Raw genomic sequence first — 20,476 nt, forward strand, 5'->3', positions numbered from 1 at the left:
ATGGTATGCCACAAGAATCTGTGCCAGTGCATCTACTCTTTACAATTTATGTTAATGATTTGAATGAAGTGACCTTTGCTATGTTGCTAAATTTGCTGATGACCCCAAGATAGATAGGAAAGTAAGTTGTGAAATTGACATAAGGAGACTACAAAAGGATATTATAGATCGGTTAGGTGAGTGAGAAATGGGGTATAATGTGGGAAAATGCCAGAGAAGCAGCTGGAGTGAGCATGTGGGATTCACCAGGACTACAGGCTTTGTCATGGTGCAGGGTGACATAGCTGCACGCTCATTCCTTTGTGGATGCCTTATGTCAACTCTGCCCTATATTGCAACCAAAAGGGATTTGGCTACCTCAGTGTTCAGCTAGAGTGTGACCAAATGCAAAGAATCATGCAGGTATATGCCCAGTATCTTGGCAGGAGTTATGATGTATTTGAGCCACCACGACAATCAAAAGGGTGGTTCTGAGTTAGCAGAATTAAGGGTTGACCACATGGCTGATGAATCTGGTGCATAACACTGTCACACAAAGAATGTGATAGAACCAACTATTGGTGTGCTGAAACAATGCTGCCTGGATTGCTCTGGAGAGGATCTGTAGTACTCAGCAGGCCAGGTGTTAAGATTCGTCATGGAATGCTGTATGTTTGCTATCATAAGGAGACAGCCCTTGCGACCAGAAATACAGAGAGCAGGTCAAAAATAGGATCGTGGAGAGGAACAAGAGCAAAAGGAGGCACATCCCAAGCATTTCTTTTCTGCCTGAGCTGTATGTGATGAGTGACGAAAAAATGCAATATCAGTTACCACAAACCAAATTCCACATTCACTAACAGTTCAACACCGAGCCTTCTTTCAGTCCCTTGCTATCACAGTGTCTGTTTGTTCATAATACAAAAATAAAAGCTACTACAAAAAAACCATTTCATTGCATACAAATGCCAACTAATCACCCTCATGGATTCCTTTAGTATCTGACTTCTGTGTGCATTTGCCTTGCTTAATGCCCCAATGCAGTGCTACCCAATGGCTGCTGGAGGTTGCTACTTTCAGTGGAGGAGACTGCAGATAGTTTTGGAGCATAGCTTTGAACAGCCCCACCTTAGAAGAACCAGGGCAGGATTTTCTGGCCTCACTCACCCAGAAACTGGAAAATTCCGCCCTGGGTCAACAGACCTGTCCTTAGTCCGCCCCTCGCCTGCTTCGGCTCCCGTGGCGAGTGGAACGGGGGAAATTTGCCCTCCAATATGTAATGGGCAGTAGCAGTCTGGGCTGGTTCACAGAGCCAACAGCAAGGGTATTGTTGGAAAAGTTGCAGAGGTGGAAGGACGAATGCAGTCTTCTAGAGAAAGGACAGCAGGTTTATGCTCCATGGGCCCACTACCAATCCCCCCAAGGAAGGACCTGCTGGAAGACATTCACAAACAGCCATGACTGCAGCAGAATGAATTTGCATGGCACTAAATTGACCTTGCATGCAAGACATTTGAGCTTCGCGACAAAACTCTCAAGTCTAATCAAAGCTGCTTGTACTACAATGAAAGCTGAGCCATTGACCATCAGATATTTCATGGTTAGGTCCATAAGTATGCTGATGGAGTTGTCCATAAGTATGCAGATGGAGTTTGCCAGCATTTATGTGTACAAGTTCTGTGCAAAGCCTTGTTCCAAGGTGGTACCAGATTCCTCTATGCTTGATAGTACTGCAGCCTTTCTAGTAGGTTTTAAGATTTTTTTTAATTGTGCATCCCCATCTATTGAATGCTAACTCACTGAAGTGCTGATCAGAGTCCTCTACAGCAAAACTCATATGATCTTGCCTTCTCGCCAACTGGTACCTGTATTCCGTGCCTCTGCCCTAGCTGTAGGTCAGTCATGCCCAATGTCTCACAGCATATAGATCCCATCTCTACATCATCATCTAAATTATGTGCAATGTCAGTATCTGACCTAATGGCTGCAAGTATGATTGGCAACAAACTGCTGACTAACAAACTTCCTTTCATGGGCCCCAGCTTAGTTTATATTGTTAATGGTTTCCTCTCCTTGGGTAATCACCCTTTCCCTTAACCAATCAGGTTTTGTGAATCTCCTCCAGTCTGAGAATCCATCCCTGTCCTTCAATTCCGGTACTGTGAAACCTCTTTTGATGGCAAAGCCTTCATTTTCTCATTAAATTTCTTCTCCTTTTAAAAACTTATTTAAAGCTTATCACTTGAACTAAGCTTTTGATCACTCTCATCAAATAATCCATCCTTGATCCCTTTTCCTTGCAAGCTCCCACCCATCTTCAGGTCCCTTTTTGAAGTCATTGAATGTGTTGTCATTCAACAAATCAAAACTGAACTTTCCCAGAACTCCCTGTTTGAATCCCTCTATGATGTGGAGATGCCGGCGTTGGACTGGGGTGAACACAGTAAGAAGTCTCACAACACCAGGTTAAAGTCCAACAGGTTTATTTGGTAGCAAAAGCCACTAGCTTTCGGAGCGCTCGCTGCTCCTTCGTCAGGTGAGTGGGATTTCAGTTCACAAACAGGGCATATAGAGACACAAACCCAATTTACAAATTGATCTTCGGGTAAGCGTTCTCCAAGGCGGCCTTCACGACACAAGACAGCGCAGAGTCGCTGAGCAGAGACTGATCGCCAAGTTCCGCACACATGAGGACAGCCTCAACCGGGATCTTGGGTTCAAAGACGATTTCCTCGGGTGGATGGAGCTATTAGAAGGGGGCATAACTATAGGGTTCGTGGTGGGAGATATAGGAAGGATATCAGAGGTAGGTTCTTTACGCTGAGAGTGGTTGGGGTGTGGAATGGACTGCCTGCAGTGATAGTGGAGTCAGACACTTTAGGAACATTTAAGCGGTTATTGGATAGGCACATGGAGCACACCAGGATGATAGGGAGTGGGATAGCTTGATCTTGGTTTCAGATAAAGCTCGGCACAACATCGTGGGCTGAAGGGCCTGTTCTGTGCTGTACTGTTCTATGTTCTATGTCACACTATCTGTAACCCCCATGACTTGCCTGGGCTTGCAAAATCTCACTAACTGGCCCGGCTGGAGACAATACACATCTCTTTAACCTGTGCTTAACTCTCTCTCCACTCACATTGTCTGTACCTTTAAGACTTGATTACCTGTAAAGACTCGCATTCCAACTATTATTTTGTAAATTGAGTTGTGTCTTTATATGCCCTGTTTGTGAACAGAACTCCCACTCACCTGACGAAGGAGCAGCGCTCCGAAAGCTAGTGGCTTTTGCTACCAAATAACCTGTTGGACTTTAACCTGGTGTTTTGAGACTTCTTACTGTGTGAATCCCTCTAATCAGATGTCTGCCACTGTCTCTCCTCATTCTCTTCAACTTTTGACATAGTTCACTGCAGCATCCTCCTCCAATGACTCTCCTCTGTTGTCCAGTTTTAGGCAGGGAATCAGGTGCAATGGTTTCTCTTCAAACTCCTGCACCATTATCTGTGGAGCTGCCCAAGAATCTCTCATTTCTCACTGACATGCTATCCCTGGGTGGCATCATCCAAAATCAGAATGTACGTTTCATCTATGTGCTAACAATAACTAGCTTCCCGTTCCCCAAAATCTTGGTTAATATTCATCTATCAATCAAAAGTAAGTTAGCTAGCCATAGTTGCTGTCTGCAAATTAGCTGTCCTGTGTGCATTCATACCAACTGTGAGTACAATTCATTAGTTGCAAAGTGCTTTGGGATGTCCTGAGGACAGGAAAAGTTCTATAGATGTACAAGTTACTTTCTTTTATTTATATAGGAGATCCTGACAATGTGATGGGGTTCTGGATAAATGCAAATTTTCTACTTAAATGGATGCAATTCCTTCAACTTATACTTTGAATTCTAATTTATTTTAAACCAAATATTGACAACTAATTTATAGTAACCATATGTTGGAATGTTTTCAGCTTCCAAGCAAATTTAGTGATTTTTAATTCGATAAACCAGTACATTGAAAAGAGCTGGGATTTTTCCTCCAAGAAAACAAAAATATTATTAATCTAATTATTCTAATACCTTTTTGTACAGCTTCAGGAAGCTCCTGCAGCCACCAGAGTGACAGTTGATCAATTTTGTTTCCAAGTGTGGCCACACGCTCTATTTCTGCTTTTAAAGACTCATTTGTGTTTTGGCATTCAGCTTTTAGTTGTTCCGTCAAGCTGATGATCTCCGAGAGGACCTGCCTTGCCTCTTCTTGCAAAATTGTTGTTTGTTCATGTTCTACACAAGAAACAGACAGTAGTAATTGCAAAGGCGATCAGTTTTGCCAAGATCAATGACCAAAGTGACAAAATAGAATAAAGACTTTAAGCACACAAACATACTTCAACTGAAATTGGGCTTTGCAATTTAGATTTCAGTCCTGCAAATACTAATCACTACATTTCATAGTCTCCACAACTCAAAGTAAGGTGATAAAATAACTTGAATAGTTGCCCATTCTGCAGCGTTCTTGCCTTGGGTGCCAGTTTGGTAATGCTGATTCATATTCCAACTTGGCATCACTTCTAATCATGAAAGTTGCGTCCTGAATGCCAGTCAAGGTTTTGATGTTAGCAAAAATTTAAGCAGAATTTGTAAGTGATCCAGTAAGCAGGTCTTTCCAACAGTTCACTATGCAGTGGCTATAGTTACAGTGTGGAAATTTCCTCATTTTGTATATCTATAAACTTCCCCAGACCAAGTCTTGCTCACATAGTGCTCTAACCTCACTAACTTATCCTGGCTCCTCAACTCGCTGACTTTTAAGTTCTTCAGCACATCTTCAAATCCCTCAACTGCCTTAACCAATCAGGTTTTGTGAATCTCCTCCAGTCTGAGAACCCATCCCTGTCCTTCAATTCCGGTACTGTGAAACCTCTATTAATGGCAAAACCTTCATTTGCTCATTAAATTTCTTCTCCTTTTAAAAACTTATTTAAAGCTTATCGCTTGAACTAAGCTTTTGATCATCTCCCCTAACTCTTCAACCAGTCCATTCTTTTTATTTGCTTACTTCTTTCCTTTTCTATACAGTTCCAAGAAAGTACATCAGAAATGCAATATCAAGGTATATTGTTGCCAATCTTGTTGATTAGAGCAAAGATGTTTCCTACATTACAACAGGGACTATACTATGAAAATGCTTCATCGCTATAAAATGGTTTGAGGTGGTTGTGTAAAGCGTTATATAAATGAAGTTTTTGCTTCTGTTACTAGAGAGCAGTTATAGGAATGGATGATACTCTTAGGCTCAAATTCCATGACTTGCTTTCTTGTATCCACCCAAACTGATTCTCTGGGCAGCAACGCACGCACGCGCGTGCACACGTTTTGTGGTGGCAGGATCTTCTGATGCTGCTGTCAACAGGGTTTCCCGTTGTTTGCGCCCTCTACTGCTGGGGAACCCACAGCGGGCACGCAGGTTGGTGGGACAGTATGATCTCACCGGCAGGAACAGCTGGAAAATTCCACCCTATATTTTACTCAACCAGACCAAGATCATTTTGCACCATTGTACTGCTCTCGTCCTTGAATAAAAGAGCCACCCAATTCCTTTCCCTTTCCTCCTCTCCTTCTAAAATGTCAAGTATACTTGAATATTCAGGTCCCAACCTTGGTCACTTTGCGACCACATCACTGTAATAGTTATCATATCAAACTGATTTATTTCTATTTCTGCAATCAATTTATCCATCTTGCTGCATGCAGATAAGGGCAGCATTTTCCAACTGCGCTCACCCAAAGGCCGAAATTTCTGCCCGAGGTCAACGGACCTTTGCACGGTCCACCCCCACCTGCTACAATTCCTGTGGCGGGTGGAATGGGGAAATTCCGCCCCAAGTCTCTAATTCTGTCTTTTTTTTTGACAGAACACACGTTTGTACATTCTGTCCCTTCCTGTCAAGCTTTGGTTATCATAACCCTCATCATTACCCTGCAATATGGCTTTGTTCATTCTCTTTAGCTTTCCAAATCTCCCCTCATGTGAACCCATCCCCCATTATTTAGTTCAATGCCCAATGTACAGCCTTTGTTATACAATTTGCTGGTACTCTGGACTCAGAGCAATTCAATTGAAAGCCAACCCTACAGTATAGCTCCTTCTGTCCCAGTACTAGTGCCAGTGCCCCATTAATTGAAACCTACTTTTCCCACACTGATCTTTGAGTCACATAGTCAACTCGCTAATCTTATTTATCCTTGCCAACTCGTTCATGGTTCAAGTAATAATCCAGAAATAATTACCTTTGTGGTTCTGCCTTTTAATTTTATCCCTAGCTACTCGTACTCTATTAGCAGAACTTCTTTCTAAGTCCTATCGAGGTCACTGGTACTCATGACAACTGGATCTTTCCCCTCCCACCCAAGTCCCTCTCCAGCCCTAATGAGATGACCTTAACCTTGAATGCTTGTTCAGCTGTGTGCATTTCATAATATAACCAGGCAGGCAACACAGCCTTCATGACTTGCTCTCAGCTGAGCATTCTAACTAACCTGTTCCTTACTACAACTGCATTCCTTTCAACTAACCTCCCCTGTCCCTGAATGGCCACCTGCCGTGAGTTTGCTCATCATCCTTGCAGTTCCTGCTCTCATCCGCACAAGCTGCAAACCTTTTAGACAACTACAAGAGCTGAGATTCCTCCAGTGCTACCTTCTGGGTCCGCATACCTAACTCACTCACAGTCACAGCCTCCTGTCCATGACCACGGGCCAAATTCAAACTCCCTTGCTTACAATATGTGACTATCTCCTGGAATACAATGTCCACTGAATTTTCCTCTTGCCTCCCTCCTCAGTATCTGTTTTGTTTACCAAATTAGTTTTAGAAATATCCCTCAGCAATTATTTGTAGTTATATCAAGTGATTTAACTAATTAAGCCATAAATTTAATACAATACTTATATCTAACTCCCCAGAACTAGTTTAAACTATGACTCTGATTTAGAGAGAGGAAAAAAAATTAAAACTCACCAACCACTTAGCTACCTAATCACTTTATTAATATTTACAGGCTTCAGCTTTTGCATCCTTCTGTTGGTCTCCAGCTCCTTCGCTCAGAGCACAAAGGAAATATTCCCTGAAGATCCTGAGTGGATAAGGCTTCCTGCTGAGGGCCATTCTCTCCCTCCTCCTCCTTCTGTGAACAGCTTATCCTCTTTTGTATTGCCTCTAATCAAGCATCCTCTCATGCTGCACACCAAAGATTACAGTTACTACAGAACCCCAGTTTGAGAATAACTAACCTGACTGAGGCAGCACGGTGGCACAGTGGTTAGCACTGCTGCCTTGCAGCACCAGGGATCCAGATTCAATTCTGGTGTTGTGTGGAGTTTGCACTTTCTCCCCATGTCTGCGTGGGTTTCTTCCCACAGTCCAAAGTCCCGTGCAGGTTAGGTTGACCAAGCTAAATTATCCTTTGTGCAGGTTGAGGGGAATGGCTGAGTATGTGGGGTTGCAGGGTTAGGGAAGTGGTAGGATGTTCTGTTCAGTGCAGAATTGATGGGCCGAATGGCTTCCTTCTGCAGTCTTGGGATTGCATTCTATAAGACTAGATCCTTCATGTCAGAACCAAGGCCTTTACCATGTGCAGTGCCATTCTCTGTCAACTTCACCAACTTTACAAAGCAGCAGAAAGCTCAGCATAATTCTACAAACTCCAGTTAGAGCCAGTAGAAATCAATCAGCAACTAACCTGAAAGTAGTTGATGATTTTATTCAAATAGTAATGGCAGAGGGTCCTTATTTCTGCCGAATGCTTGTTCAGCTGTACACATGTCATAGGTAGCATTAGTTGGAGTGCTGGGGTCAAAATGGCAGAATTGGTATCAAATCAGCATTATATCCGATTATTGTCACAGTCTTCCTATTCTTGATAAAGCCAACACCAAAATGGCATCTGTCACAGGTGGAGCCACATTGTCTGTACGCAGCATGGATACCAGTTTGATATCAAACAGTGCCAAAACAAATGTTGTAGCCCCTAATTTTACTGAATATCCATTATTATCTCCTCATGTTTCTCACCATTAATATAATTGTTGCTCAAAAGATATATAGTTACATCTAATATGTAAAAGACCTCATTATGTTTTACTTTTGAATTTAATAAGTATTTCATGCATATCCTATAACGTTTTATAATAGTCATACCTGTTCCCACAAATCCGGAACCTTTAACACAAAGCTCAGGGGAAGTCATGCCACTGGAAGGTGTTTGATTCAATTTATTTTTAGCTGGCATTATATATCTACAGAAGACAAAATTGAAGCAAAATTTGTGTTACAAACAATGTAGCCAACGCTTGACAATATTATCATAGCCAAATATGAACTGTAATTTTATATAACTTTGTAAAATGTAAGCCTCAAAAAGGGAAATAATTTACATTTTGGACAATGTTTGTCATATAATTATATTAGTTTGTTAACAATGATATTTTTATATTTTCAAGCTTCTTGATTATTTGTTATATGTACTTTTGCATAAAACCGTAACTGAAATGATGAATCTCTGCAAATATATATTCTTTACTCCAGTCCATTCGTGCATGGTTCCACAGCACTTGTATACCAGCACGTTACCAAGTGGCTATTCATGTTTGAGAACAGTTAGAAAGCAAATATTAGAAATCTATCTTCACCTGTCATTCACACAAACACATTAAAGGCTAATGTCCAGCCATCAGGAGGGGAACTGGGTGGTTTTACCCTCAGCTTCGGGGAACAGAAATCAATTCTCCTATTCTGACTGCCAACACTGTTCTCTGTAAATTCAGCACAGGCCAGGAATCGAAAATCAATTTCTATATGGTAATCAGCCTTGCGTTGTTTCCCGATATAAGACTGATTATGCCATTAAAAATGGCCCAGGAAAGTCACGACTGATGAATCCTGTTACAGCCCTCCCGCTGACATTTCCTGGCCCACTGCGCTACTCAAGCAGCGCAGCGGGCCGGGAAAATCGCGCCCCATGGGTGCAATTCTCCCATCGCGAGGCACTAATTTTTTTGGCGTATCAGGTTGGGAAATGTGTGTGTTGGCCATTTTGCGGGATTCGCACATGCATTCCCGACGCATGCGCGTCTCCCACCGCCGGAGAGCAGGCACAGTTGAGACCACGCTGGAAACCGGCGGGAAGACCACGTAAGTCATTTTATCTATTTTTAATGTAATTTAAATGTGATGGGTCCGCACCCGGGACTGAATTCTCCAGGCCCAATAGCATCTCCCACCTGCCAGTAGTATTTAATTTCGGTGGAGTTTAGAGTAGCTCCCCACTTTTGGGGAACTACTGGGAGACGCTGCTGGAGTGAGGGGGGGGGGGGCAACTGGGACCCCCCAGTGGTCGGCGGCAGGGGGGTTGGTGCCCCCTGGGCATGGGCACCCTGGCAGTGCCCAAGGTGCAAAGTGCCCATGCCCAGGGGGCACCTTGGCACTGTCCACCAGGCATTGGGCAGTGCCAAGGGACAGGGCCTATTGTGGGCAGGGCTTAGGAATGATCGGTGGAGGTGGGGGGTCTCGCTGCCAGTCTGCATGAGGATTGGTCGAGGCTAGAGGGAGGCCAGCCCATCGGGGTGGGCTGGTGGGTGGGTGTTGCCTCCCGTGGGGAGGGGGGGGGGGGCTGTCTCCCATGCGGGGGTGGGGTGGGGGTGTCTGCTTCCTGTGGGAGGGATCGTCACTGCTGGGGGAGGTGCTGGAGAGCGGGGTGCTCCAGGATGGGATGGGGGGTTGGGGCTGACCCGGGAATGCTCGTGGGGCCACGATCGGGCCGTGGAGGGCTGTCGAGAGGGGCAGCACTGCAGGGTCCCGGGCTGGCCAGCGATTGAGCTGGCCAGCAAATGGGAGTCTGACAGTGTGGGGCCACTTCGCATGCGCAGAGGCCTGGAAGTGTCAGACTCCGGAGTGAATAGGCCGCACCTCCTGAGCTTTTAATGATATTCACGATTGTGACCTCTGCAGTGCACAGAGTGTGGGAGATTCGAGTCTGAACTCCCACTGAAAAAACAATCGTGAATTACACCATTTTTCCTGATAATTCAGCACTTCGGATTTTTTTGGGAGAATCACACCGCCCCCATATCTTTAACACCTGATTTGAATGTGAAACTGAATGCAAGTGCATTTTAAGAGATTCCAATTTCTCATCTACCTACTGTCCCTTGGCAATATCATCCAGAAACATATCAGTTTCTACATGTACATTGAGGACATCCAGTTGTATTTTACCATCATCTCCCTCCACACCTCCACTGTCTCAAAATTGGTACACGGCTTGTCCAACGAGCAGAAATTCCCTCCACCCAAAAATTAGGAAGATAGAAGCTATTGTCTTTGGTCCCTATTACAAACTCCGTTCCTTGGTCACCAACTCCATCCATCTCCTTGACATCAGGCCGAGACTGAACCAGGCTGTTCGTTACTTTGGTATCACGATTGTTCCTGAGATGAGTTTTTAAACTCATATCCACGTCATACCATCACTAAAATTTCCAACTCTGTAGCATCATGTAACTCCATACTGCCTTAGCTCACCAGCTGCTGAAATCCCCATGCCTTTGTTATCTCTAGACTAGACCAGCCCAGTGCACACCTGGACAGCTTCTCAACTTCTACCCTCCATAAAACAGATGTCATCCAAAACTCTGCTGCCTTTGTAAGCCAAGTCCCATTCATTCATCATCCCCTGTGCTCGTTGACCTGGTGCTGGTGCAGCAACAACACGAATTTTCAGCCCTGTTTTCCCTATCTCTGTAACAACCTCCAACCCGACTCCAAGACACTTTTACATCTACAATTCTAGCCACTTGAGCAGCCCTGATTTTAATTGTTCCAGCATTGGCAGTTGTGCCTTCAGTTGTCAGGATCCCAAGTTCTAGAACTGACTTCCTAATAATTCTCTTCTTCTTTATCTCTTGTCATTTAAGGCATTGCTTAAAACCTAACTCCTGGAACAAGCTTTTGAGAATCTGTCCGAATAGTTCCTTATGTGGCTTGTATATTTAGAATATTAGAAATGTATATGAAATCAAGAGTAATGGGAAGTTTTATGGTTGAGAAACTTCTGCTTGCAATTGGAGAAAAAATATAAAATTGATTAAAATATTCCTTCATGAGGTATTTCAAGGAATGCACTTTACGTCTAAAACTATAAAATTTTCACTTGTCTAACATTCTCACCTCTCCGAATTTCCATTCCTATTTTCTGAATATTGACTTTCAGTTTCCGACTCTTCAACCACTGTAAACTATCAGAAAATGTTTAATCAAAATCATGCTTCAGACAAAAACAGTCAATACTGAGTCCAAAGATGTGCATTCTAGGGGATTGGCCATGGTAAATGCTGGGGATTATGGCGATAGGGCGAGGATGGGCCTGGGTAAGATGCTCTTTCGGAGAGTTTGTGAAGACTCGATGGCTGAATGGCCTCCTTTTGCACTAATCAGAGAATAGTTGTGGCTTTTCAAACAATTGGCCATTATCATAGCCAAGCCAATTAGAAATTCTAATCTTCAGCTGACTGTAGTCTGACTAGCTTTGCAGAAGTTCTGAGTATCTATTAAATCTGACTGATTGTAGTAGGGGATATTCACAATAACTTCATTGCAGTGTTAATGTAAGCCTACTAGTGATACTAATTTTTTAAAAAGCTGCCACAAATTTAAGAATTAAATTTTCAGCTTCTGCTGAACTAAGAGATCTTATCTGAAATGTCTTTAAGTGAAATTGCTGGAGTAAATTTCCCCTGGTTGCCCCAGTCAGGACACTGAAATTGGTTCTGCACTGCACTCGTTGAGATAAAGGATATGCCATCAAGAGCCAGAATGACTTCTCACAATAAGTGTATAGAGATACAGGTTGTAGTCCAATTGAAATATGGTTTCACCAACATATTATAGCCACAATTGTTTTAGTGCCCAATGTTTTTTGGGTGAGCTCAGTTATATGAAATTACGGCACTCTGTGCAACACAGAGGCCGTCAGGTGATTCACGCTCTTGGGGGCAAGGCACAGGGCTAGGCCTAATCCCACTTGAGAGACTGACATTAGACTGCTGTGGGGGGCTCTGTGCATGTGCCGATTTCCCAGTATACTGGGAGATCAGTTGATATGCCGGCCCCAGCCTCCGATTGCTGGCCCCCACAAGCCCCCATCCCCCCATGCAGAGCTCCTCCCCTTCCCACCTTTCCCGCCCCTTTGACACTGTCCATTGCCCAGTGGGTACTGCCAATGTGGCAGGCTGGCACTGCCAGGGTGCAAAGCTGGTAGTGCCAAGCTGGCACTGCCCCCCAACCTCCCAGAGGGCCCCAATGGCCTCTGGTCCCCACCAGCGAAGCCATCATGCCTGGTTCCTGTTGCTGGGAACCATACGTGATCCCTGCTGGTGTGGATCTTCACCGGCAGGGTTGGAAACAATAGTGCACCCATATAATACCGTCCTGGGCTCGGTAAATAGATTTAGATGAGGCAATGAATATTGTAATCAGTCTCATGCCATTCCCTGGCATGAGGCTGAATACATCAGACAAAAATGGCCAGCTTCTGGCTGGTCGCAATTCCCATTTTTGGTCTCCCACTGCATTTCCCACCCTGCTGCGCTACTTGAACAGCGTGGCAGGGCTAAAAGGGCGGGAAATTTGCACCCTACTTGTTTAGTCTTCGTTTCTCCAAATCATACCTGTCTGAACCATGTTTCAGTCTTTGCTTCCAGTTCACGGACATGACGAATCACTTTGCAGACATACGGTAATGCAACCTTCACCCAATCACTTTTCTGGCATGCAGAGGAACCAAGAGGGCATAAACCTTTGTTCTTCCCTTGATGGGTAGAAAAACAAAATTAATGAACATAATGAAATCTAACCTTTGCTCTTTCTATCCCCCAAAATAATTTTGTGCTGGGAGAGTCTGCACTTTGACCCAGAGTTTCACATGGACCTGGAGACTTCACAGTGCATCCAAATGGATCCAGAGCCCTCCCCCATTTCAGACAGATGCTATTTTTGCTGGTCAGGGAATAGGGGTTGGATGTGACTCACACATAAGGGAAACCTGAATTCAACTGGGCCATTTGAACTCAGTGCTAAATTCAAACTGACCTCATTTTCACTGGAGCAAGGATCTTATCCCACAGTGTGAGTTACAATATTTTAAAGATGTAAAGATAAGGGGTGTGATTTTCCCCCAAAAAAACTAAGTGCCTAACGGGAATACTGGAGTTTATCCCCACCTATTATTTGGGTGAGCTTAGTTGAATGAATTTCCGGCAGTCTGTGCATCACAGAGGCCGCCAGGGGAATTATGCTGGTAGGGGGCCGCGGAGCCTAATCCCACCCGAGAGGCCAGCATCAGCATGATAAGGGAGCCAGTGTGCATGTGGCGATCTTCCAGTATACTGGACGATAGGTTGACAAGCCCCTCTTCCCCCCTCTCCGATTGCCGTCTTCCTGATCACCCCCGCTCCCCCCCCCCCCCACCCTACCGAATGTTAGCCTCATGATGACCGAGCCCAGCCTTTGATCCCCAGCCCCACCACCAGCTCCCACTCCGCCATGCAGAGCTCCCTCCCCCATTCCCTCCCTTATCTCCCCCCAACCCTGGTATAGCTCTGTCACATCTGGCCGTGCCCCCTTGGCACTGCCCTGTGCACACTGGGCACTGCCAGGGTACTAGGCTGGCACTGTCCAAGGGGCTCCATCCCCCACCCTGACTACCAGGGGCCTCAATGGCCTCTGGTCCCACCAGTGAGGTCATCACATCTGGTCCTTGTTGCTGGGAACCATACATAATCCCCGCTGGTGTGGGCCTCCACTGACGCAGTCAGAAACTTTAGCGAGCCGGGATAACGTTCCAAGCTCGCTAAATAGATGGAAGTGCTAATTTCCACATTGTAATTAGCTTCGCGCTGTTCCTTGGCATGAGGCTGATTACATTTTTAAAAATGGACCAGGAAGATCGTGACCAGCCAGAGGCCGATCGTGAATCCCGGTTTTGGCCTCCTGCTGACTTTCCCGGCCCGCTACGCTATTCGAGCAGTGTAGCAGGGTGGGAAAATCGCACCCAAGATCCGTGGAACTGTTAAGCTGGCAAGTTACTTGAATAACTTTAGATTGCAAACTTAACACCTCCATCTTGACCCCGTTTTTGTTTTCTTTTTGGTTTCCTTGGTTTGCTCCAATACAAAATACAAACCCCCTTCTCCATAGGGTCCCTTGTTTATTAGTTTTGATCCCACTGAACACAGTTCTCCTATTAACATATTCTGCTATCTGACCTTTATGCCATTATTAGCATTTCTTTAGTCCTTAATGCCCCCATTAATACATCCTTTGTCTTGAGTCCTTGACATTTATCACCACACTGTTTTCTATCACTCATCCAATTTCATATCCAAGTGCCTACTTTCCCTTTTATTCCTTGAGATATAATTTTGCTCACAAGTCTATTGTGTGGCATTGTATCAAATACCTTTTGAAATCCAAATATACACCTCATCAACTGCATTGCCCTTATCAACCTTCACTGTTTCCTCCTCAAAAACCTCCAGCAATTAGTTAAACAAGATTTTCGCTTTCCTTAATTATCCTGTACCTGTCTAAGTGACAATTATAGATCAGAGAATCCTACAGTGCAGAAAGAGGCCATTCGGCCCATCAAGTCTGCACCAACCACAATCCCACCCAGGCCCTATCCACATATCCCTACATATTTACCCACTAACCCCTCTAACCTATGCATCCCGGGTCACTAAGGGGCAATTTAGAATGGCCAATCAACCTAGCCCGCACATCCTTGGACAATTGATTTGTTCCAAACTATAGTTTCCAGAGGTTTCCCTACCACTAAAGTCAAATTGATTGATGTGTAGTTGCCAGCATTATCCTTTCAACATTTGCAATTCTCCAGTCCTTGGGCAGCACCCCTGACTGGAAGTGCCTCTGAAATCTCCACTCTTGCCTCCCTCCCTGGAGGACTGCTGTGCGGCTTGTTTCATGGAGACGTGGCTCACTCCTGCTTCACCGGACTGTGCCCCACAACCAGAGGGCTTCTCAATCCATCGAATGGACCGTACAGCGGCCTCAGACAAGGCTAGGGGAGGTGGGGTTTGCTTCTTAATCAACACCTCATGGTGCCTAGACATAGCAACACTGCCAAGTTTCTGCTCCCCGGACCTAGAATACCTGATGCTAAAATGCTGCTCCTACTACCTTCTTCAGGAGTTCACCTCTGTTATCCTGATGGCAGTTTACATCCCACCCCACGTGGATGCGAAGATTGCGCTGAACGAAATATACACTACAAATAGCCTTGAGACGAAACATCCCGATGCCTTGTTCATCGTGGCCGGGGAATTCAATCAGGCCAAGCTCAAGAGTGTACTACCAAGTTGCCACCAACACGTCTCCTGTTCCACCAGAGGCCCAAACATCCTAGACCACTGCTACACAAATATCAAACATGCCTACCGCTCTATCATCCCCCCACACTTTGGCAAATCAGATCACAAGGCTGTGCTCCTGCTCCCGACTTACAAGCAAAAACTGAAGCGGGAGAATCCATCAAAAAAAGTCGTGCAATGTTGGTCTGAGGAATTGGATGATTTCCTCCAGGATTGGTTAGAGTCAGTGGACTGGTCAGTATTTAAAAACTCTGTGACCAGCCTGAATGAGTATGCCACTACAGTAACTGACATCATTAGTAACTGTTTAGAAGACTGTGTGCCAAAGATGCAAATCCGCGTGATTCCCAACCGGAAACCATGGATGGATGAACAGGGATATCCACTGCTTGCTGAAGTCCAGGTCTGAGGCATTCAAGTCAGGCAACCCTGACCTACACAAGAAATGATGTGGAGATGCCGGCGTTGGACTGGGGAGGTGGGGTTCCGCACACATGAGGACGGCCTAAACCGGGATGTTGGATTTATGTCACATTATCAGTAACCCCCACAGCTTGCCCCCTGGACTTGCAGAATCTCACTAGCTGTTCTGTCTGGAGACAATATACATCTCTTTAACCTGTGTTTAATGCTCCCTCCACCCACATTGTCTGTACCTTTAAGACCTGGCTGGCTGTCGGGATTCGCATTCTAATCAGTATTCTGTAACTTGATTTTGTGCACTGTTTGAGAGCAGATTTCCACTCCATCTGACGAAGGAGCAGCGCTCCAAAAGCTTATGGTATTTGCTACCAAATAAACCTGTTGGACTTTAACCTGGTGTTGTGAGACTTCTTACTGTCTACACAAGAAAGCCAGATACGATCTAAGAAGATCCATCAAAAATGCCAAAAGACAATACTGGACCATGCTAGAGTCCCAGGCTAGCCACATGAACCCCCGCTGACTATGGCAAGACCTGTAAGACATAACAGGCTACAAGATGAAGGCATGTAAAATCACCGGCTCCAATGCACCCCTCTCCTTGATGAGCTCAATGCATTCTATGCCCATTTTGAGCATGAGGTCAGCGAGACCACACCCTCCAACCTGGAAGCCTCGAATTAACCTGTATCTGAGATTACCATTGCATATGTCAGAGCAGCTTTCTCAAAGGTCAACCCACAGAAAGCGACTGGCCCTAATGGGGTACCAGGGCAAGCACTCAGATCCTGCGTGGGTCAGCTGGGTGGGCATTTTCAACTTCTTTTTATAGCAATCTGAAGTCCCCATCTGCTTCAAGAAGACGGCCATCATCCCAGTACCAAAGAAAAGCCAAGCAGTGTACCTTAATGACTATCGTCCGGTGGCTCTGACATCCATCATTAGGAAGTGCTTCGAAAGGCTAGACATGGCTTGAATCAATTGCAGCCTTCCACTACAGTTCGGCAACCGCCACAACAGGTCCACGGCAGACGCCATATCCCTGGCCCTGCACTCAACCCTGGAACACCTAGATGGAACACCTTTCGGAGTCTCAGACTCCTTCTTCAGGTGAGTGAGGAGTTGTGTTCACAAACAGGGCATTTACAGACACAAACTCAATTTACAAGATAATGGTAGGAATGCGAGTCTTTACAGGTAATCAAGTCTTAAAGGTACAGAGAATGTGAGTGGAGAGAGGGCCAAGCACAGGTTAAAGAGGTGTGTATTGTCTCCAGCCAGGACAGTTAGTGAGATTTTAGGAGGAAACTTGTTTGCAGGTCAGGTGACAGGAGATCTTTCATTTTCAGTTCTGAGCTGCAGGTTAGTTTTAGACAGAACAGCAAGCTGAAAAGAAGTGTTTCTCTCTTCCTGTTTTATTTGGAAATTCTGCTGGTTATCTGAAAGCAAGGTCTTGCCTTTCTGAAGGGGAAAATCTGCTATTGCTGGTTTGCCTAGAGTCTCCCTAGTGTTCTGGAAAGCTGTTCGGACGTTAAACTCTTCTGAATCTGAGTCTATCAAGAGAACTGCAGAATTCATCCAAATTCCAGTATCACGTAAGCATTAGTCTTTGCTGTGCCGAACCTGTTTAAAGGATTGGTTATAGGATTGGTTTTGATTGGAACATAGAGTCATAGAGATTTATAGCATGGAAACAGGCCCTTCGGCCCAACTTGTCCATGCCGCCCTTTTTTTTTTTAAACCCCTAAGCTAATCCCAAATGCCCGCATTTGGCCCATATCCCTCTATACCCAACTTATCCATTTAACTATCTAAATGCTTTTTAAAAGACAACATTGTACCCGCCTCTACTACTACCACTGGCAGCTTGTTCCAGACACTCACCACCCTCTGTGAAAAAATTGCCACTCTGGACACTTTTGTATCTCTCCCCTCTCACCTTAAACCTATGCCCTCTTGTTTTAGACTCCCCTACCTTTGGGAAAAGATATTGACTATCTGTGCCCCTCATATTGACTATCTGTGCCCCTCATTATTTTACAGACCTCTATAAGATCACCCCTCAGCCTCCTACACTTCAGAGAAAAAAGTCCCAGTCTATCCAGCCTCTCCTTATAACTCAAACCATCAAGTCCCGGTAACATCCTTGTAAATCTTTTCTGCACTCTTTCTAGTTTAATAGTATCATTTCTATAATAGGGTGACCAGAACTGCACACAGTATTCCAAGTGTGACCTTACCAATGTCTTGTACAACTTCAACAAGACGTCCCAACTCCTGTATTCAATGTTCTGACCGATGAAACCAAGCATGCCGAATGCCTTCTTCACCACTCTGTCCACCTGTGACTCCACTTTCAAGGAGCTATGAACATGTACTCCTAGATCTCTCTGTTCTGTAACTCTCCCCAATGCCCTATCATTAACTGAGTAAGTCCTGCCCTGGTTCAATCTATCAAAATGCATCACCTCGCATTTGTCTAAATTAAACTCCATCTGCCATTGGTCAGCCCACTGGCCCAGTTGATCACGATCCCATTGCAATTGGAGATAACTTTCTTCACTGTCCACTACGCCACCAATCTTGGTGTCATCTGCAAACTTACTAACCATGCCTCCTATATTCTCATCCAAATCATTAATATAAATGACAAATAACAGTGGACCCAGCACTGATCCCTGAGGCACACCGCTGGTCACAGGCCTCCAGTTTGAAAAACAACCCTCTACAACCACCCTCTGGCTTCTGTCAAGAAGCCATTTTGTATCCATTTAGATACCTCACCCTGGATCCCATGAGATTTAACCTCATGCAACAACCTACTATGCGGTACCTTGTCAAAGGCCTTGCTAAAGTCCATGTAGACAACATCAACTGCACTGCCCTCATCTACCTTCTTGGTTACCCCTTCAGAAAACTCAATCAAATTTATGAGACATGATTTTCTACTCACAAAGCCATGTTGACTGTCCCTAATCAGTCATTGCATCTCCAAATGCCTGTAGATCCTGTCTCTCAAAATACCTTCCAACAACTTACTCACCACAGATGTGAGGCTCACTGGCCTGTAGTTCCCAGGCTTTTCCCTGCAGCCCTTTTTAAACAAAGGCACAACATTTGCCACTCTCCTATCTTCAGGCACCTCACCCGTGACAATCGATGATTCAAATATCTCGGCTAGGGGATCCGCAATTTCCTCCCTAGCCTACCACAATGTCCTGGGATACACTTCATCAGGTCCTGGGGATTTATCTACCTTGATGCGCTTTAAGACTTCCAAAACCTCCTTCTCTGTAATATGTACACTCCTCAAGACATCACTATCTATTTCCCCAAGTTCCCTAACATCCATGCCTTTCTCAATAGTAAATACTGATGAGAAATATTCATTTAGGATCTCATCCATCTCTTGCGGATCCGCACATAGATGACCTTCTTGATCCTTAAGAGGCCCTACTCTCTCCCTTGTTACTCTTTGCCCTTTATGTATTTGTAGAAGCTCTTTGGATTCTCCTTTGCCTTATCTGCCAAAACAATCTTGTGTCCCCTTTTTGCCCTCCTGATTTCTCTCTTAACTCTACTCCTACACCCTCTATACTCTTCAAGGGATTCACTTGATCCCAGCTGCCTATGCATGTCATGTGCCTCTTTCTTCTTCTTGACCAGGGCCTCAATATCCCGACTCATCCAGTGTTTCCTACTTCTGCCAGCCTTACCTTTCACTCTAAGAGGAATGTGTTTACCCTGAACCCTGGTTAACACACTTTTGAAAGTCTGTCGCTTACCAGACGTCCCTTTGCCTTCCCACAGACTCCCCCAATTAACTTTTGAAAGTTCCCGCCTGATACCATCAAAATTGGCCTTGCCCCAATTTAGAATTTTAACTTTTGGGCCAGACCTATCATTCTCCATAGCTATCTTAAAATTAATAGAATTATGGTCACTGGTCCCAAAGTGATCCCTCACTAACACTTCTGTCACCTGACCTTCCTTATTTCCCAAGGGGAGGACAAGTTTTGCCCCCTCTCTAGTCGGGCCATCCACATACTGAATGAGAAATTCCTCCTGAATACACTCAACAAATTTCTCTCCATCCAACCCTCTAATCCTATGGCTGTCCCAGTCAATGTTGGGAAAGTTAAAATCTCCGACTATTACCACCCTATTTTTTTTGGAGCTATCTGTAATCTCTTACATATTTGCTTCTCAATTTCATCTTAGATATATATTTGTTGAGGCTTATACATTATTGTGGTTGTTTTGGTTTTGTTTGTAATTGATAAAAGTTCTTGCTAATCTTCTTACTATACATGCTAATTATATTCTTAATTAAACTTTATTTGGTAAAAGCTCTCGAGTGGTCATTTGAATCATACCTGAAGTGAAACATATGCTCATCCTAGTAAAATTCAAGGTGTAAAGCTTAATGATTCAGGCGGGCCCCATAAAACACTGGAGTTTCTGACTTGAACCATAATGATGCTTGGAGGTGAGAATTGCAGGGACAGGGGTTTAAGAAGATAGTTTGCAGTGGGGAGAAGAAGCCAGAGGTTACCTTTGCATTCCAGGAATGTGTAATAATGATTTTACTTTTCTTAAAGACAACTGTTTTCAAAGGTACATTTATTTCT

The 20,476-nt window shown here is 44.6% G+C and overlaps 1 protein-coding gene across 1 annotated transcript in view; it reads right to left on the reverse strand.

Annotated features, from left to right (window-relative positions):
- The window catches only part of ccdc178 (coiled-coil domain containing 178), a 121,961-nt gene that overhangs the window by 94,228 nt on the left and 7,257 nt on the right, over nucleotides 1-20,476 (reverse strand). Inside the window, exons 3-6 of the mRNA XM_078216098.1 lie at nucleotides 12,702-12,841; nucleotides 11,203-11,270; nucleotides 8,176-8,273; nucleotides 4,056-4,259 (exon numbers count right to left, since the gene is read on the reverse strand). Coding sequence (XP_078072224.1) covers nucleotides 4,056-4,259; nucleotides 8,176-8,273; nucleotides 11,203-11,270; nucleotides 12,702-12,841 — 510 coding nt within the window. The remainder of the gene's footprint in view (nucleotides 1-4,055; nucleotides 4,260-8,175; nucleotides 8,274-11,202; nucleotides 11,271-12,701; nucleotides 12,842-20,476) is intronic.

Source organism: Mustelus asterias, chromosome 7 (assembly GCF_964213995.1).
Source record: "Mustelus asterias chromosome 7, sMusAst1.hap1.1, whole genome shotgun sequence".
Lineage (NCBI taxonomy): Eukaryota > Metazoa > Chordata > Chondrichthyes > Carcharhiniformes > Triakidae > Mustelus > Mustelus asterias.